Genomic DNA, 17,056 nt, shown 5'->3' with positions numbered 1-17,056 from the left:
TGCCAGGCCCAGGTCCCAGTGCCCATGATGACCCTCACACATGGCACCCATGGTGCCCACAATGAGCTCCAGATATCGTGCCAGGCCCGGATCCCAGTGACCACAGTGACCCTCAGACATGGTGCCAAGCAGGCACCGTTCCGTTAGGGCCCCAGAGGGGACAAAGGCCGGGCTTTCCTCCCTCCCCATGGGTCCTGGGAGGCGGGCAGCCGCGCAGATGGGTCCAGCTCATTTATTGCCTGAATCAGCAGCGAGTTGCAGACACAGAACCGGGAGGAGCCTGCCCTGCCCCTCATCCCCCACAGCCAGTCCTCATTGTCTCTGAGTCCCAGGGTGCCAGCCAGGCTCGGGCTCCGTCAGTAACCAGCGGGCACGCCGCCCTTGCGGGAGTCCGAGGCGGCGGCCCAGCCGTCCGGGGAGCTGGCGACCGCCTGAACCACGGCGATGAAGTCCTCGGTGGTCTTGGTGTGATGGTTCCGGGCTCTGAGCTCTGCTCCCACAGCCTGGAACAAGGAAGCGCAGCTTGAGCCTGGAGCATTGCGGCCCCTCCCCACCCCCCACAGGGAGCATGGTGGGGGGGAGCGGGGAGAGAGGGGAGAAGCTCTGTCCCAGGCTCCCAGCTCTCTCTGCCTGCCAGCTTGTCTGACCTCTCTTCTGTCTGCCTGTCCGACCATCTGCCTGTCTGTCTGTCCGCCTGTCTGACCATCTTTCTGCCGGTCTCTCTGTTTGCCTCTCTCTTGTCTGTCTGCCTGTCTGACCATCTTTCTGCCGGTCTCTCTGTATGTTTGCCTCTCTCTTGTCTGTCTGTCTGCCTGTCTGTCCGTCTGCCTGTCTGACCATCTTTCTGCCGGTCTCTCTGTATGTTTGCCTCTCTCTTGTCTGTCCGTATGCCTGTCCGTCTGCCTGTCTGACCATCTTTCTGCCGGTCTCTCTGTATGTTTGCCTCTCTCTTGTCTGTCCGTATGCCTGTCCGTCTGCCTGTCTGACCATCTTTCTGCCGGTCTCTCTGTATGTTTGCCTCTCTCTTGTCTGTCCGTCTGCCTGTCCGTCTGCCTGTCTGACCATCTTTCTGCCGGTCTCTCTGTATGTTTGCCTCTCTCTTGTCTGTCTGCCTGTCTGTCCGTCTGCCTGTCTGACCATCTTTCTGCCGGTCTCTCTGTATGTTTGCCTCTCTCTTGTCTGTCCGTCTGCCTGTCCGTCTGCCTGTCTGACCATCTTTCTGCCGGTCTCTCTGTATGTTTGCCTCTCTCTTGTCTGTCTGCCTGTCTGTCCGTCTGCCTGTCCGTCTGTCTGCCTGCCTGACTGTCTGTCCGTCTGCCTGTCTGACCATCTTTCTGCCGGTCTCTCTGTATGTTTGCCTCTCTCTTGTTTGTCTGCCTGTCTGACCATCTGCCTGTCTGACCATATTGCTGTCGATCTCTCTGTATGTTTGCCTCTCTCTTGTCTGTCTGCCTGCCTGCCTGCCTGTCTGTCCGTCTGTCTGTCCGTCTGTCTGCCTGCCTGTCTGTCTGTCCGCCTGTCTGACCATCTTTCTGCCGGTCTCTCTGTATGTTTGCCTCTCTCTTGTCTGTCTGCCTGTCTGTCCGTCTGCCTGTCCGTCTGTCTGCCTGCCTGACTGTCTGTCCGTCTGCCTGTCTGACCATCTTTCTGCCGGTCTCTCTGTATGTTTGCCTCTCTCTTGTTTGTCTGCCTGTCTGACCATCTGCCTGTCTGACCATATTGCTGTCGATCTCTCTGTATGTTTGCCTCTCTCTTGTCTGTCTGCCTGCCTGCCTGTCTGTCCATCTGTCTGTCCGTCTGTCCCTGCCTGCCTGTCTGTCTGTCCGCCTGTCTGACCATCTTTCTGCCGGTCTCTCTGTATGTTTGCCTCTCTCTTGTCTGTCTGCCTGCCTGCCTGTCTGTCCGTCTGCCTGTCCGTCTGTCTGCCTGCCTGACTGTCTGTCCGTCTGCCTGTCTGACCATCTTTCTGCCAGTCTCTCTGTATGTTTGCCTCTCTCTTGTCTGTCTGCCTGTCTGACCATCTTTCTGCCTGCCTGTCTGACCATCTGTCTGTCCGCCTGTCTGACCATCTTTCTGCCGGTCTCTCTGTATGTTTGCCTCTCTCTTGTTTGTCTGCCTGTCTGACCATCTGCCTGTCTGACCATATTGCTGTCGATCTCTCTGTATGTTTGCCTCTCTCTTGTCTGTCTGCCTGCCTGCCTGCCTGTCTGTCCGTCTGTCTGCCTGCCTGTCTGTCTGTCCGCCTGTCTGACCATCTTTCTGCCGGTCTCTCTGTATGTTTGCCTCTCTCTTGTCTGTCTGCCTGCCTGCCTGTCTGTCCGTCTGCCTGTCCATCTGTCTGCCTGCCTGACTGTCTGTCCGTCTGCCTGTCTGACCATCTTTCTGCCGGTCTCTCTGTATGTTTGCCTCTCTCTTGTTTGTCTGCCTGTCTGACCATCTGTCTGCCTGTCTGTCCATCTGCCTGTCTGACCATATTGCTGTCGATCTCTCTGTATGTTTGCCTCTCTCTTGTCTGTCTGCCTGCCTGCCTGTCTGTCCGTCTGTCTGCCTGCCTGTCTGTCTGTCCGCCTGTCTGACCATCTTTCTGCCGGTCTCTCTGTATGTTTGCCTCTCTCTTGTCTGTCTGCCTGCCTGCCTGTCTGTCCGTCTGCCTGTCCGTCTGTCTGCCTGCCTGACTGTCTGTCCGTCTGCCTGTCTGACCATCTTTCTGCCGGTCTCTCTGTATGTTTGCCTCTCTCTTGTCTGTCTGCCTGCCTGCCTGTCTGTCCGTCTGCCTGTCCGTCTGTCTGCCTGCCTGACTGTCTGTCCGTCTGCCTGTCTGACCATCTTTCTGCCAGTCTCTCTGTATGTTTGCCTCTCTCTTGTTTGTCTGCCTGTCTGACCATCTGTCTGCCTGTCTGTCCATCTGCCTGTCTGACCATATTGCTGTCGATCTCTCTGTATGTTTGCCTCTCTCTTGTCTGTCTGCCTGCCTGCCTGTCTGTCCGTCTGTCTGCCTGCCTGTCTGTCTGTCCGCCTGTCTGACCATCTTTCTGCCGGTCTCTCTGTATGTTTGCCTCTCTCTTGTCTGTCTGCCTGCCTGCCTGTCTGTCCGTCTGCCTGTCCGTCTGTCTGCCTGCCTGACTGTCTGTCCGTCTGCCTGTCTGACCATCTTTCTGCCGGTCTCTCTGTATGTTTGCCTCTCTCTTGTCCGTCTGCCTGGCTATCTGTAGCCCCTCCTGCTTTGGGGATAATGGCACATGAGGGCCTTTGGGGGTCTGGCTGGACTTGGGCACCCCCTCCTGCCCCTGAAGGCCCCCTCCGTCACGCACCTTTTCCAACTGCTCCTCCAGGGTCGTGGTGTTTGGGAGGAGCTGGTTGTGAAGCCGGGGCTCCTCCACGGCCCTCTTCACGTCATAGCCGAACCAGAGGTGATTGATGATTGCCTGGGGAGGGAGGGAGAATCGCCTCAGGACCGGCCTCCATGCCCCAGTGATCCCGGGCCAGCTGCTGCTGCCTACCAAGTGCCAGCTCATAGATAGGGCCCCGCTTCCAGCCAGCGCCCCGCTTCCAGCCAGCGCCCCGCTTCCAGCCAGAGCCCCGCTTCCAGCCAGCGCCCCGCTTCCAGCCTCAGGGAGACATGTTCTCCTCTGCCCTTTCCTGGAGGTCTGGGAGCAGTTCCGAGCCCCCATCTTAGGAAGGGCAGGAGGGTAGCCAGGCTGGTGAGGGGCCCTAAGGGCTGCTCCCCAGAAGCGAATTCTATGTAGTCCAGAGGGCGTCACCAGGACCAAAGACGGAGGCCGATGGAGGGAGAACCTCCCAGCCATCAGCCCTGACCAGAGGCCGAGCCTCTTGGGAGGTTACGAGCTCTCCATTCAAACAAGGAATGGATGCCGCTTTAAGGCTTTCTCACTCTCCTTCCCCTTGGCAATCTGGCAGAGCCCGGCCCAGAGCGGCCCCAGATCTAGGGGCTGGACTCCGGCCTCCTGCTTCCCCAGGCCCCGGCAGCCCCCTCTGCTGGCCCAGCTCCTTCAGACTAGCTGACCGCCCGCAATCCCAGGGGCCCCAGGGAGATGAGCCTCTTTCTGGGTTTGTTCAGTGCCATCTCTCTGGAGCCCGCCCCCACCCCGGGGCATCCCCACAGGAGCCAGCTGCCTTCCGGGCTCTCCAAGGCATTGAGGGAAAGATGGCCGGGCAGGGCAGGGCCTCCTCACCCAAGAGCTCCGGGCCGCCCGCCTGGATGCCCCCCCCCCCCCCGCCTCCTCCTGCAGAGCAGGGCCAGGGGCCCCAGGACACGAGTGCGGGCACGGGGAGGGCATCACGGGGCTTCCTGGGGCCTGAGCTCCATCTCCTGCCCTCCCTCCCTCCAGTATCTACTTCCAGATTCCTCCTCTGCCAAAACTTTCCCATGGCTCCCCCGCGGGGAGATCCTGGCGATCCATCTCGCAGCGCCCTCTCCCATGTGTCCCTCAGCCTTCCCCAGGGCACGCGGGCCACCCCACGGGTGCGGGCGGAGGCGGCCGGCCCCGCCGAGGGGCTTCTGGCCTTTGGTGGAGCCCGTGTGCCGGGCCCCGCGAGGGCCCCCACCCCCCTCGCCCGCTCCCGGGGCTGCCTACCAGGGCCGTGGCCGTGGTGATCTGGGTGCCCCCGGACGCGCCGACCACCATGCGGACCTTCTTGTCCTTGCCCAGCACGATCGTGGGGCACATGGACGAAAGGGGCTGCTTGCCTGCGGGGCGCAGACGCGGTGCGGGTCACCGGGCTGCGGCCCCCCCGGTATGTCCTGTGCACATGTGCCCCCCCATACAGACACCTGTGCCCCCCCACAGGGGCCTCACACACACACATAGACTCAGGACAAGTCACTTCCTCTCCCCCCCACCCTTCCACCCCAGTCCCTCCCAGACCCCTCAGGCGGTTCCGGCCGCCTCCCCACCCCCACCCCGAAGGGCACCTGGCGCAATGAAGTTGGCTGGCGAGGGGGGGACCCCAAACTGATTGATGATGTTGGGGGAGCTGAAGTCGTCCATCTCGTCATTGAGCACGATGCCGCTGCTCCTGGATAGGATCTTGGAGCCGAAGCTTCAAAAGCAGCAGGGGACAGAGAGGCAGCTGGGGAACTGGCCCGGCCCAGGCCCCCCCAAGGGCCCCGCCCTGGGGCCCCTTCCTCTGCCCCCCAAGGCCTCGCTCTGGGGGCCCCTTCCTCTGCCCCCCAAGGGCCCCGCCCTGGGGCCCCTTCCTCTGCCCCCCAAGGCCTCGCCCTGGGGTCCCTTCCTCTGCCCCCCAAGGGCCCCATCCTGGGGCCCCTTCCTCTGCCCCCCAAGGGCCCCGTCCTGGGGCCCCTTCCTCTGCCCCCCAAGGCCTCGCTCTGGGGGCCCCTTCCTCTGCCCCCCAAGGCCTCGCTCTGGGGGCCCCTTCCTCTGCCCCCCAAGGCCTCGCCCTGGGGTCCCTTCCTCTGCCCCCCAAGGGCCCCGCCCTGGGGCCCCTTCCTCTGCCCCCCAAGGCCTTGCTCTGGGGGCCCCTTCCTCTGCCCCCCAAGGGCCCCGTCCTGGGGCCCCTTCCTCTGCCCCCCAAGGCCTCGCTCTGGGGGCCCCTTCCTCTGCCCCCCAAGGGCCCCGCCCTGGGGCCCCGTTCTCTGCCCCCCAAGGCCTCGCTCTGGGGGCCCCTTCCTCTGCCCCCCAAGGGCCCCGCCCTGGGGCCCCTTCCTCTGCCCCCCAAGGCCTCGCCCTGGGGTCCCTTCCTCTGCCCCCCAAGGCCTCGCTCTGGGGGCCCCTTCCTCTGCCCCCCAAGGCCTCGCTCTGGGGGCCCCTTCCTGAGCCCAGCCCAGACTCCCAGAGAAGATCCGGGGCCCCATCCCGCCCTCCCCGGGGTGCCCCAGTGCCTACTACAGATTGATGGTGCTGGTGGCGGACACGGCGGAGCCGTCCTCGGCCACCACAGACAGGTGCGACGTGCCCCCGTCGCTGGGGGTGAAGTACTCGGGCTCGTAGAACTTGTACTCGTGGGTCTGGTTGTCGGTGATCCGGGCCCGCAGCTCGGCAGCGAAGTACTCGGAAGTCATGTTCTGGATCACCTGCCGGGGCAGCCCTGGGGTGAGGAGCGGGAAGGCTCGGGAGCCGCCATCCATCCACCGAAGGCCGGGGAGCCCCCAGTGTCATCCAGAGGCCGGGGACCCCCCAGTGTCATCCAGAGGATGGGGAGCCCCCAGTGTCAGCCAGAGGCCGGGGAGCCCCCAGTGTCAGCCAGAGGCCGGGGAGCCCCCAGTGTCAGCCAGAGGCCGGGGAGCCCCCAGTGTCAGCCAGAGGCCGGGGACCCCCCAGTGTCAGCCAGAGGCCGGGGACCCCCCAGTGTCAGCCAGAGGCCGGGGACCCCCCAGTGTCAGCCAGAGGCCGGGGAGCCCCCAGTGTCAGCCAGAGGCCGGGGAGCCCCCAGTGTCAGCCAGAGGCCGGGGAGCCCCCAGTGTCAGCCAGAGACCGGGGACCCCCCAGTGTCAGCCAGAGGCCGGGGAGCCCCCAGTGTCAGCCAGAGGCCGGGAACTCTGTTAACCACATGAGGGAGCCACCTCCAGGCCTTGGCCTAGGCCACACTCCCTCAGGGTAGGAGCTCTGGATACATCCCCACAGCCCAGAGCCCCGGGGTGTCTGGGGGGGCCCTCACAGCTCACCCCAGACACATCCACAAACTTAGGGTCCCCCAGCAGCGTCCTCTTGGCGTAAGCGAAGCGAAAGGCCTCCACGATGCGGTGGTAGGTGAGGCCCTTTTGCTCCCGCGTGCCCACACTGGCCTCTGAGAAGTTGTACCCTGACTCAGACAGAAGTGAGGTCAGCCCAGCTAAGAGGCTGCTCCAGGGGCCCCCTCCCCAACAAGGCACCCGAGGAAGGGGGAGCCCCAGCCCAAGGAACAGGAGCCTCAGCCCAGAAGCAGAGGGGAGGCTAAGAGCAGCTGGGGGTGAAGGCCCCAGCCAGGAACGTGGCTAGCATGGCCTCCTCTCCCTGGGCGCATGGGACCTGCAGCCCTACTATGGGACCTGCAGCCCTACTGCGGGCCAGGCCGGACAGGGACCGCTCTGGGGCGTGCGTGGAGCTCACCCTTGAGGATGTTCAGGATGAGGCTGAGCACGGGGCCGCTCAGGGGCGCACTGGGGGTGTAGACCACGTAGTCCCCCAGGCTGAAGTTCAGAGGGTTCTCGATCAGCTCAGCCTGGTAGTCGCGCAGGTCCTCCATCGTCAGGATGCCCCCTGTGAGGAACAGAGAGCTCTCGTCTCCATTTGTGCCTACCGCTGTGAATCGCCAGCACTCAGCCTGCAGGAGGTGAATGTGCTGGGGTCACCCCCCAAGGGGTCCCCTTTTTCTTCTTAGCAACCAGCTGCTTGTGGAAGGTGGTGAGCTCCCCGTCCGGCAGAGGCTAAGGATTTGTCCAAGAGGAGATCTCGGCACCAGAACGGAGCTGGGATGGGGCAACTTTGCCACTAAAGTTCCTAACAAATGCTTAGAGACCAGCCTCCCCCCAGAGAGACCTCCCTTGGCTGCCTCCACTATTCTTGGCCCTTCCTCCTGGGGCAGCCCCCTGGGGCACGGGATGGGGGGCGACTTGCTCTCACACGGCAGGGGAAGGAGGCCCCCCTCCCGTGTCCCTCGGGCCTCTGGCACGGAGGCCAGGAAGCCCAAGGCTCGCTGCCAGCTCCTGCCTGCCCCACCTGCCCTCTGGACGTCCTGGACGATCTGCTGGGCCAGGCTCCCGGTGTAGAAGGCGTCCGGGCCCTCGCGGGCCAGCTGCTCGTAAGTGTCTGCCAGCCGGGTCATCCGCACGGTCTCCCCCCGCTGCAGGATCTTCCCGTTCCGGCAGAACACCTCGCTGGGGGGGGGGGGGGAAGGTCTCATTACCTCCTGAGGGGGCCGTCGGCCACCCTAGGCGTGTCGGCAAGGCCGGGGCCCAGGCCTGAGACTGAAGGGAGGGGGCCTGGGGGGCAGCAGGGCCATGGCTGGGATCCTGAAGCTCCTCCGGGACAAGAGCGGGGCTGCCCGTCCAGCGGGGCCCGAAACCCCGGAGTCCCAGCGCAGACCCGGCGGGGGGCGCTTCTCCCGAGAGGTTATCCGGCCCTCAGAGCGCCAGGCCCGGCTTACCAGAGCTCCGAGCTGTTCTCGATGGTCTTCTGCTGCTTGACCAGGGCTCGGGCCAGGGCCTGGCCCACCGGGAAGCCCTCCCGGGCCAGGCGGATGCTGGGCTGGAACAGCCGGGACCAAGGCAACCTGCCGTGCCGCCGGTGGGCCAGCTCGTAGCCTCGGATCTCCCCGGGGACGGCCACAGACAGGCCTCCTGCGGGACGGGGGCACAGAGCCGGTCAGAGAGCCCCCGCCCAGAGACCGGCACTACTGCCCCACTGCGGCCGGAAATGAACCCACAGGGTGCCGGGCCCTGAGTCCAGAGCCTGGCAGGCCTGGGGGTAAGTCCTGGGAGGCCAGCCTCTCCTCCGGATCCTCCTGGCTCCCTCCCTCCGGGCCTGCTCCTCCAGATCCTCCTCCTCCTCCTCCTCCTGCTGCTCCTCCTCCTCCTCCTGTGCAACTCGCCTCCAGGCCTTCCCATCGGTCCCCATCCTCTGACTTTACTTCCCCATCACCCTCCAAGGACTGACCGAACTTCTCCCAATCGGCACCTCAGATATCTGGAACTGTCCAAAGCCAAACTCCTCTCCTTCCCAAGACCTTCCAGCTTCTGAACTTCCCTTTAACTGCCCAGGGCACCACCCTTCCCCCATCCTCCCAGTCAAACCGAGGCAACAAGCATTTATTAGGCACCTACTGCATGCCAGCCACCCTGTGGGAAACATGCAAACCCTGGCAAATAAGCTACAGTCCCTGCGGATTGAGGGTGGCCTCCGAGGGGAGGCCCAGGAAAAAGCTCTTGTGGGAGGTGGGATTTAAACTGGGATTTGAAAGAAGCCAGGGAAGCTTCGAGGGGAAGATGAGGGGAGGGACAGAGACAGAAACACAGAGAGAGAAAGAGAAAAGAGACAGAAAAGAGAAGAGAGAGAGAGAGAAAGACAGAGACAGAGGGAGGGAGAAGGGAGAAGAGAGAGGAGGAGGGAAGGGGAGGAGGAAGAGGGAAGGGGAAGAAGAAGAGGGAGGAGGAAGGAGAAGGGAGAGGAGGAGGGAGGGGGAGAAGGGGGAGAGGGAGTGAGCACATTCTGGGCAGGGGACTCAGCCAGGAAAAATATCTGGGCTCAAGAGCAGGCTGGGAGGGCCAACACACCAAAGAGAACTGAAAAGGCAGTGGCAGGCCTGGCTTCAGACCTGGTTCATCCTGGAGGTAATGGAGCCCCTGAGCAGGGGCAGAGAGCACCATGGTCAAAGCTCTGTAACCCCCAGGCTCAGACCCTCAATCCTCATGTCCACTATAAAAATAGTTGCTGAAGGCTCTGCCCACCTCAAGTCCCCCCCCCCCCCCAGTCCGACCTCCAGACACCCAAAGGATTTTCCTAGAGCACAGGGCTGACCCCATCACCCCCCCTCGATCCACTCCTGGGGCTCCCTCTGCCCTCAGGGCCAGATACAAAATCCTGGCTGGCATCTCTGTAATCCTTCTCCTCCCCACCTTTTCAGGTGCATCCCACACGGTTCCATTAGTGACCCTGGCCCTGTTATTGTTGCTGACATTCGAGGCTCCTGGCCCTTCTCCACCCTTCTACTCTGGCTGTGTCCCATCCCTGGGATGCTCTTGCCCCTTCTCTGCCTCATGAAGACCCCTGCTTCTTTCAAGCCTGCTCCATGTCAGCCTCCATCCGTGGCCTTTCCTGATGCCCCTTCTGCTCCTGCCCTCCCCCCAAAATGCCTGGAACAACTTCATAGCTCCCTGATGGAAGAACCCCTCCATCCGGGTGTGGCTATGGTCAGCATGAAATTGCAAGGGATCAGTTGGGCAGGTGGCCTGGCGGCTAGAACACTAGAACCCTGGACCTGAGTCCAAATTCAGTTTCAGACACTCACCATCTGTGTGATCTTTTGTAAATTACTTAATCTGTCTGCCTCAGTTTCTTTATCTGTAGAATGACAATAATAGCACTTACTTCATAAAGACCAAATGAGATATTTGATCAAATGCTAGCTATTACTATTATTACCCTAAGGATGTGTCTGTCCCTGACCTCCGACCAAGTGGAGAAGGGAATGTAATATTCCCTGTAGGGAGCCCCTTCTTGGCCCGCCCTTCCTAGGGCATTCCACTCACAGGGTCTGAAGGTGATCCTGGAGGAGCCATTCGAACGACTCCTGCTTACGGCCCCTACCAGTGTGTGCCCCCTCCCCCCCACCAATCAGCCAGTAAATCCGAGGAGCTCCTGGCAAAGTCACGGGAGAAGATGGCAGACAAAAGCGGTAGCTCGGAAACACTTCCCCTAAACCTGGAGGTGCGTTCCCCCACAAGCACCTACTGTGCCCCCGGAAAGGCCGAGTTCGGAACCGGACGTCTAATAGCGGGTCCCTTGTCCCAGATCCGTGTGTGCCAAGGCCCTCCCAGGCTGGAACCCTTTTTTCTCTTTGCCTCCCAGTCCCCCCAGGGCAGGCTCTCTTCTCTGCAGCGGCTCAGAAAGCTACTTTGTGCCTCCCGTGAGAGTCTTTGTATCCCCAGGGAGGGCGGGTGGGAACCTTAATCCTCACTTTTGTCAGTTACTTTGTACTCCGGATTCTAGATACATTTAGAAACACGATGGGGGAGGGGCTTCCTAGGCTTCACCAGAATGAGTCCTCCAGAGGTCCCCTTACAAACAAGGTAAAGGTCTCTTAGAGGAAATCTCTCTTCTCCCCTCCCCCACCCAGGGGCTTTCCGTTACAGGAAGCCCCAATCCCCCCTGGGAAATCCCTCCCACTCCACATCCCGAAGCCTCGGAAGCCCGGGACACATCTTTGTAGCTGGGTCCTTAAGGGCTGCTCTGGGGGGAGCAGGGAGGGGAGGGGAAGGGGAGCCCTTCCTGACCCTTACATGGGGACAGATCTGCCTTCACTTTCCCTGTGTCCTCTGTGCCTAGCACAGTGCCCAGAACATACACAGCAGGCACTTAATACATGCTCCCTGGTTTGAACTGAGCTGACTGTAAGTGATGGGCATGGGGGCCCTTCTGGCCAATCTGCTTCTTTGCTCTTTTTCATTGTTTCCTTCTTTGTACAATGAAGGTCTTCTCCCCGAGGCTGGGAAGGGGCACCCAGCGGGGGAGGGAGGAAACGCCGAAGGGGGCCGGGAAGACGATCCTGAGAGCTGAAAGGTCCCGCTGTGAGCACTGTGTGCATGTGTGTGCACGGGTATACATGTTATGTGGAAGGGGCACCCAGAGGGGGGAGGGGAGGAAACGCCGAAGGGGGCCGCGAAGACGATCCTGAGAGCTGAAAGGTCCCGCTGTGAGCACAGGGGTGTGCAGAGTGTGTGCACGGGTATACATGTTATGTGGAAGGGGCACGGGGGGGGGGGGGGAGGGGAGGAAACGCCGAAGGGGGCCGTGAAGGCGATCCTGAGAGCTGAAAGGTCCCGCTGTGAGCACAGGGGTGTGCAGAGTGTGTGCACGGGTATACATGTTATGTGGAAGGGGCACGGGGGGGGGGAGGGGAGGAAACGCCGAAGGGGGCCGTGAAGACGATCCTGAGAGCTGAAAGGTCCCGCTGTGAGCACAGGGGTGTGCATGTGTGTGCACGGGTATACATGTTATGTGGAAGGGGCACCCAGGGGGGGGGGGAGGGAGGAAACGCCGAAGGGGGCCGGGAAGACGATCCTGAGAGCTGAAAGGTCCCGCTGTGAGCACAGGGGTGTGCATGCGTGTGCACGGGTATACATGTTATGTGGAAGGGGCACCCGGGGGGGGGGGAGGGAGGAAACGCCGAAGGGGGCCGTGAAGACCATCCTGAGAGCTGAAAGGTCCCGCTGTGAGCACAGGGGTGTGCATGCGTGTGCACGGGTATACATGTTATGTGGAAGGGGCACCCAGGGGGGGGGGGGAGGGAGGAAACGCCGAAGGGGGCCGTGAAGACCATCCTGAGAGCTGAAAGGTCCCGCTGTGAGCACTGTGTGCACGCGCGTGCGTGCACAGCTGGGTGCACCTACATTTGGTGGGAGTAGGTTTGCGTGAGCATGCATGTTTGTGCATGCGTGTGGTGCACTGCTGTGCGTGTGAGCGCTGTGCACACGTGTGTCCCCTCATGATGGCAGCACAGGCATCCCTAAGCCTAAGGGAGGGTTCCCCACCCCCACTTCTGAATCCTCCCTCCCCGTGCCGAGGGCGCCCAGGGCCCACTCACCTTTCTCGGACTGCTCCGAGGTATTGAACATATGGGGAAAGGACAGGAGGGGAGCCACCTCTCTGGCGTTGATGATTTCAACTTTCTCTGGAAAGCCAGGGCGGAGAAGGTTAGCCCTTCAGGCGGACTCCTCCCGTGCCTCAGTTTCCCCCCTTGTTAAGCAGGGCGCCCCGCCCCGCTCCCATCACTCACCAGTGCTGCTATTGTAGATGGTGAAGAAGAGGCCCCCGCCGATGCCCATGCTGTGAGCGTTCATGAGGCCCATGCAGAGGAGAGCCGCGATGGCCGCGTCCACCGCCGAGCCGCCGTCCCGCAGTGCGTCCCTGCGCAGCCCACAGGAGCCCCTCAGAGCCCGGCCGCCCGCTGGCCCACCCCCCGGGGGACACAGGAGACTGGCAGCGAGGCCGGGAGAGCAGAGACACGATGGCCCTGGGGGGCGGAGGGGGGGCGTCCCAGCCACACACTCCAGGGGCTCCAAGGCCCGAGCAGGAGTCCTGGGCCCACGTCCAGAGGCCAAGGCGCAGGACAAAGGCCGGCTCAAGCCCCAGGATTCAAGATGGGCCACCCCCTCAGGCCCTCCGGCTCCCTCGGGCCCAATGAGCCAGACCAGCCCAGGGCGGACTCCACTTGACTGGCCCAGTGCCCGAGTCCCAGGCTGAGGCCCGGGGGCTGCTGGGAGGAGGCCCACGTGGCGCTCAGGGGCACGAGAGGGGCCCCGCCACCTCAGCCGGGCCTCCCCAGAGCGCTGCCAGGGTGGCGGAGGCTTGAGGGGCCCCCAGCCCGTGTGCTCCTGAGGCGGGGCGCGGGGCTCTGGGTGCGGGGACGGCAGCCTCAAAGCCGCCGCGGGTTTCCAGAACCCGGCACAGCGCCAGGGCGGGAAAGTGAGCCCCCACACTCCGAAGGGGGAGGGGGGACTTGGCTCTGGCTGGGCAAAAGGGTGCGTGGGGCTGGGGAGGGGCTGAAGGGATGAGAAGCCCAGGGAAGCCCTGCAGGGTTTGCGGGTGGAAGCAAAGCCGGGAGAACCCTAGCCAGAGCAGGGGGTCCCCGGGGCTGGAGACCCCTCAGGGTCCTTCTCAGTGCAGGGGGGTTCTGCGGGAACAGAACGGGGCGCCCGCAGTGGCTGAGGGCAGTTCAGTGAGGAGGCGCCCCCCCCCAGGGAGAGAGCTCGCACAGGGCTCCCCAGGGGCTTCAGAGGAAGCAGGCCCCGCCCACCCGGCCTCTGCCACATGTCTGTGCTGCTGGAGGGCAGCAAGAACAAGGGGGGGTCAGCAATAACAAGGGGGGAACAGCAAGAACAAGGGGGGAACAGCAAGAACAAGGGGGGAACAGCAAGAACAAGGGGGGAACAGCAAGAACAAGGGGGGAACAGCAAGAACAAGGGGGACAGCAAGAACAAGGGGGGCAGCAAGAACAAGGGGGGAACAGCAAGAACAAGGGGGGAACAGCAAGAACAAGGGGGGAACAGCAAGAACAAGGGGGGCAGCAAGAACAAGGGGGGAACAGCAAGAACAAGGGGGGCAGCAAGAAAAAGGGGGGGCAGCAAGAACAAGGGGGGCAGCAAGAACAAGGGGGGAACAGCAAGAACAAGGGGGGGCAGCAAGAACAAGGGGGGCAGCAAGAACAAGGGGGGGGAGAGGGCCGTTCAGATCTGGCCAACAGATTCCTGAGAAGGCCCCAGGGAGGCCGGAGTTCTCTGAGGTCACCTTCCAAGTCACCCAAGGGCAGCGGAGCAGTCTCCAAAGCGACCCGGGGGCCAGAGGGCAAGGATGGATGCAGGCCCCCCGGGGCCCCCGGACTCCCCTGCCTTCCCTCCCCCGCGAGAAGGGGTCGGACAGGCCGGCTGGACTCCGGGGCCAAGGCCTGGGCCAGTGGGAAGAGGCTGGTTCAGCTGAAGAGGTGCCCCCACGGGGGGACCCAAGGCAGCGTCAGCGGGGTCAGGATGGGATGGCCAGACTGAGGGGGTGGAGGGGAAGGGCCGGCAGACAGGGCAGGGGGAGGTAGAGTGGGGGGCAGAGCAGGGATGGGGGGGAGACAGGCAATGCTCTGGCCAGCCCCAAGCCCAGCAGCAAGATTTCGGGGCTCAGTGGAGAGCAGAGAGCCGGCACAGCTCTGGCCCCTGGGCCTCAGGAGCCCCGGCACCAGCTTCAAGGACCCGGCAGCCACAAGGGGTTAGAGCTGGGTTAGAGTGGGGAGGCAGCAGTGAGGTTTCCAGAGGGAGTTCAGTCTGGATTGAGTAGACCCATTCCACAAAGGAGAAAACTGAGGCAGCCCAGAGAGCAGAAAGGCCGCGTCTGGGGGCTTTTGCTAGGGCAGGTGGGATGGGGCGGGGAAGGCCCCGGGCTCTGGAGCGGCCCTGGCAGCAGGACCAGGGAGGGCACCGCTCGCACTCACCTCCCGATCTCCGAGCACCGCTCGGCGTCGGTGGCCACGGCCGCCCTCCGGTACACGTGGGAAGGCGCTGCTTTGCCTTGCAGGCCCAGGTTGAGCCCCACGATCAGAGCAACGATGACCAGAGTGACCAGGATGATGAGCCCCACCACCAGCTTCTTCTTCATGGTTCTGGGGAGACACGGTGGGAGGCCGGGACTGGGAGGAAGCCCAGGGAGCCGACGGGGGGAGGGAAGCGGGGGGCAGAGACCAGGCTCCGCGTGGGGACCTCGGGAGTTGGCCCAGGTCAGGGAGAGCTCTCGGGATACTCCGGGGGCCGTGGGGCCAGGGCTCGGGACTTGGAGACCCCTGGCTGGCCGGCCACGACCTTTGAGGGCACTTACTGGCTCCGGAGGCCCGGACAGTCCCGAGAATTCAGTCCACGCTGCCACCCAGGGCTGGGAGCTTCCCGCTGCCTTTGTGGCCCCACTCAGCCCGGGGAACCTCCTGCTTTGCCCCCCGAGGGCAGAATCCCAGGCTCGCTGAGGTGCCCGCTCCTGCAAAGGTAGACTTGGGATCAGCTGTGCTGGGGAGACCGAGCCCCCAGGCCTGCAGTGGGACCCCCGAGCTCCCCTAAGCCGCCAGCGCCATCCTCCTCAGCACCCAGAGCGCCCGGCAGCCTGGCATGGCCCGGCCACTGCCCGGCGGCCACTGCCCGGCTCCCGCAGCCCGCCGTGAGCAGACATTGCCCCTTCAGGTGTGAGGGGTCGTGCACATTCAGCCATCCTTGCCGGGGCAGCGCTGCCCTTCAGACCGTGCCACCCCAAGCCGGCCCGCGGGCCCAACTGGCAGACGGCTCCAGGGGCTCAGACCTCGAGCTGGGGGCGGGCTAAGAGGCAAGATTAAGGTTGAGGGCGACTGTACCAGTGGGGGGAGAGCTGGAAAGGAAGCAGCAGGAGACGGACTGGAAGATCCTCTGGGGCTGCCTCGGGTCCCCTGGGAAAAGACCAGCTCTCCTCTCTGGGGCATTTCAAGCCCAGACGAGTCCCACTGACCTTCCGCATACCCAGCGCTCCATCTCTGGCCTCCTGACCTTTGTCCAGGCTGTCCCTCCCTCCTCGCCCCTCAGCTCCCAGAACCCTGCCCTGGCTCCCCAGCGGGCTGCCCCGTTGCTCGGCCCACTCTGCCTGTCCGACTCACGCTTCCCTTTCTGTTCATAGCCTGGAGGGGACGTGGGGGGATGGAGGGCCCAGACACCCCTGAGAGTGACTCCCTGAGCAGAAGGCCCCGGCCCTTCCTTTCCCAACAAAGAGGGGTTCTATGAGCCCCTAGGGAGCAGGGCAGCGGGAGCCAGCCAAGCTCCCGGCTCCCATGGAGGCCCACAGGCAGGGCCGTGGTCCACCAGTCTTAGGCACACCATGGGGAAAAGCCACTCGGCTCCCAGAGGAGTCTCCTCGGGATGGAGCCTTCCAGCCTTCCACTGGCCAGCGGCATGGCGCGGCAACATGTGGCATAGAGTGCCCGGCACGGCGTGGCGGCAGAACGATGGCAAGACAGCCGTGGCCCACCGTGGGGAAGGCAAGGCTGAGCAGGAATGGCTGGAGATGGCCAGAGTGGGGAAGGGCCAGGAGGCCGAAGGGGCGGGCCTGGAGAGGCTCTCCTGTGGAGAAGGGACTCCCAGTGCTGGACCATGAGTGGCCAAGGCGGGGAGGGGGCCAGAGGGCAGAAGGAGCTTCCTAAGGAGGCCACCACGGCTGCCTCTGGGGGATGAGCTCCCCATTGTTGGAGGTACCCAGGAAGAGGGAAGCTGCTCGGGTCCATCTGAGACAAATGGGGCCGAGAGTTCCATCGGTTCCATGAGGGAACCCTTGGGACACGGCGGGGAGGGAAGACCCAGGCCAGGCGGCTTGGTCAGGCCTTCGGGCCGGGACCTCCCTCCACCCTGGAGCAGCCCCGTCCGGCGTGGGGAAACACGCCGAACTGGGATGTGGGCACTGGGCTAGGGTTTGAGTCCTAGTTCTTACTCCAATTCTCCACGAAGGACCTCGGCCTTTCCTTCTTTGGCCCGGGCCTCTCCCCTCGCAATAGATTCTGGTGACTCCCTGTTACTTCTTTAGACACAACACAAAACGTCTCAGGGTGGTCCTCCCAGTCCTTCCGAGCCTCTTACAGTGAGCTGGCTCACGCCTGCCGGGGCCCATTAATCTGGCCTTTTGGCCGCACTGCGACTCCTTGGGGTCGTGGGGTCCCCTGCCCGGAGTCCCCTCCCTCGTCGAGGAATCCCGCTCCCTTCAAGCTCAGCTCAGAAGAGGGCTCGAGCTCCCCCACCGACCTCTCCCCCGTGTTCCTGTACAGACGTCATACATGTAGGGCATCGGCTTCCTGAAGGCCGGGCCCCCCTTTATTTTGCCTTAGGGAACCTCCTTAGTGC

At 63.3% G+C, this 17,056-nt stretch overlaps 1 protein-coding gene across 3 annotated transcripts in view; it reads right to left on the bottom strand.

Moving 5' to 3' along the window:
• Positions 1-217: 217 nt before the first annotated feature.
• Positions 218-17,056, bottom strand: part of LOC141556625 (glutathione hydrolase 1 proenzyme-like) — a 44,749-nt gene continuing 27,910 nt past the window's right edge. For 2 of the 3 annotated variants that reach the window (XM_074291051.1, XM_074291059.1), the window contains 13 exons: positions 15,030-15,182; positions 14,650-14,817; positions 12,451-12,581; positions 12,259-12,345; positions 8,104-8,296; positions 7,677-7,834; positions 7,068-7,217; positions 6,644-6,780; positions 5,865-6,052; positions 4,934-5,061; positions 4,596-4,708; positions 3,312-3,425; positions 218-503 (listed from right to left, as the gene is read on the bottom strand). In XM_074291051.1, coding sequence (XP_074147152.1) covers positions 357-503; positions 3,312-3,425; positions 4,596-4,708; positions 4,934-5,061; positions 5,865-6,052; positions 6,644-6,780; positions 7,068-7,217; positions 7,677-7,834; positions 8,104-8,296; positions 12,259-12,345; positions 12,451-12,581; positions 14,650-14,813 — 1,710 coding nt within the window. In that variant the 5' untranslated portion in view covers positions 14,814-14,817; positions 15,030-15,182 and the 3' untranslated portion in view covers positions 218-356. Of the gene's footprint in view, positions 504-3,311; positions 3,426-4,595; positions 4,709-4,933; positions 5,062-5,864; positions 6,053-6,643; positions 6,781-7,067; positions 7,218-7,676; positions 7,835-8,103; positions 8,297-12,258; positions 12,346-12,450; positions 12,582-14,649; positions 14,818-15,029; positions 15,183-15,549; positions 15,666-17,056 lie in introns of those variants that run through there. The other variant, XM_074291067.1, reaches the window with a different exon arrangement.

The sequence above is a fragment of the Sminthopsis crassicaudata genome, chromosome 1, assembly GCF_048593235.1.
Source record: "Sminthopsis crassicaudata isolate SCR6 chromosome 1, ASM4859323v1, whole genome shotgun sequence".
Taxonomy (NCBI): Eukaryota; Metazoa; Chordata; class Mammalia; order Dasyuromorphia; family Dasyuridae; genus Sminthopsis; species Sminthopsis crassicaudata.
Note: the sequence above shows the minus strand (reverse complement) of the source record. Positions and strands in the feature narration are given on the sequence as shown.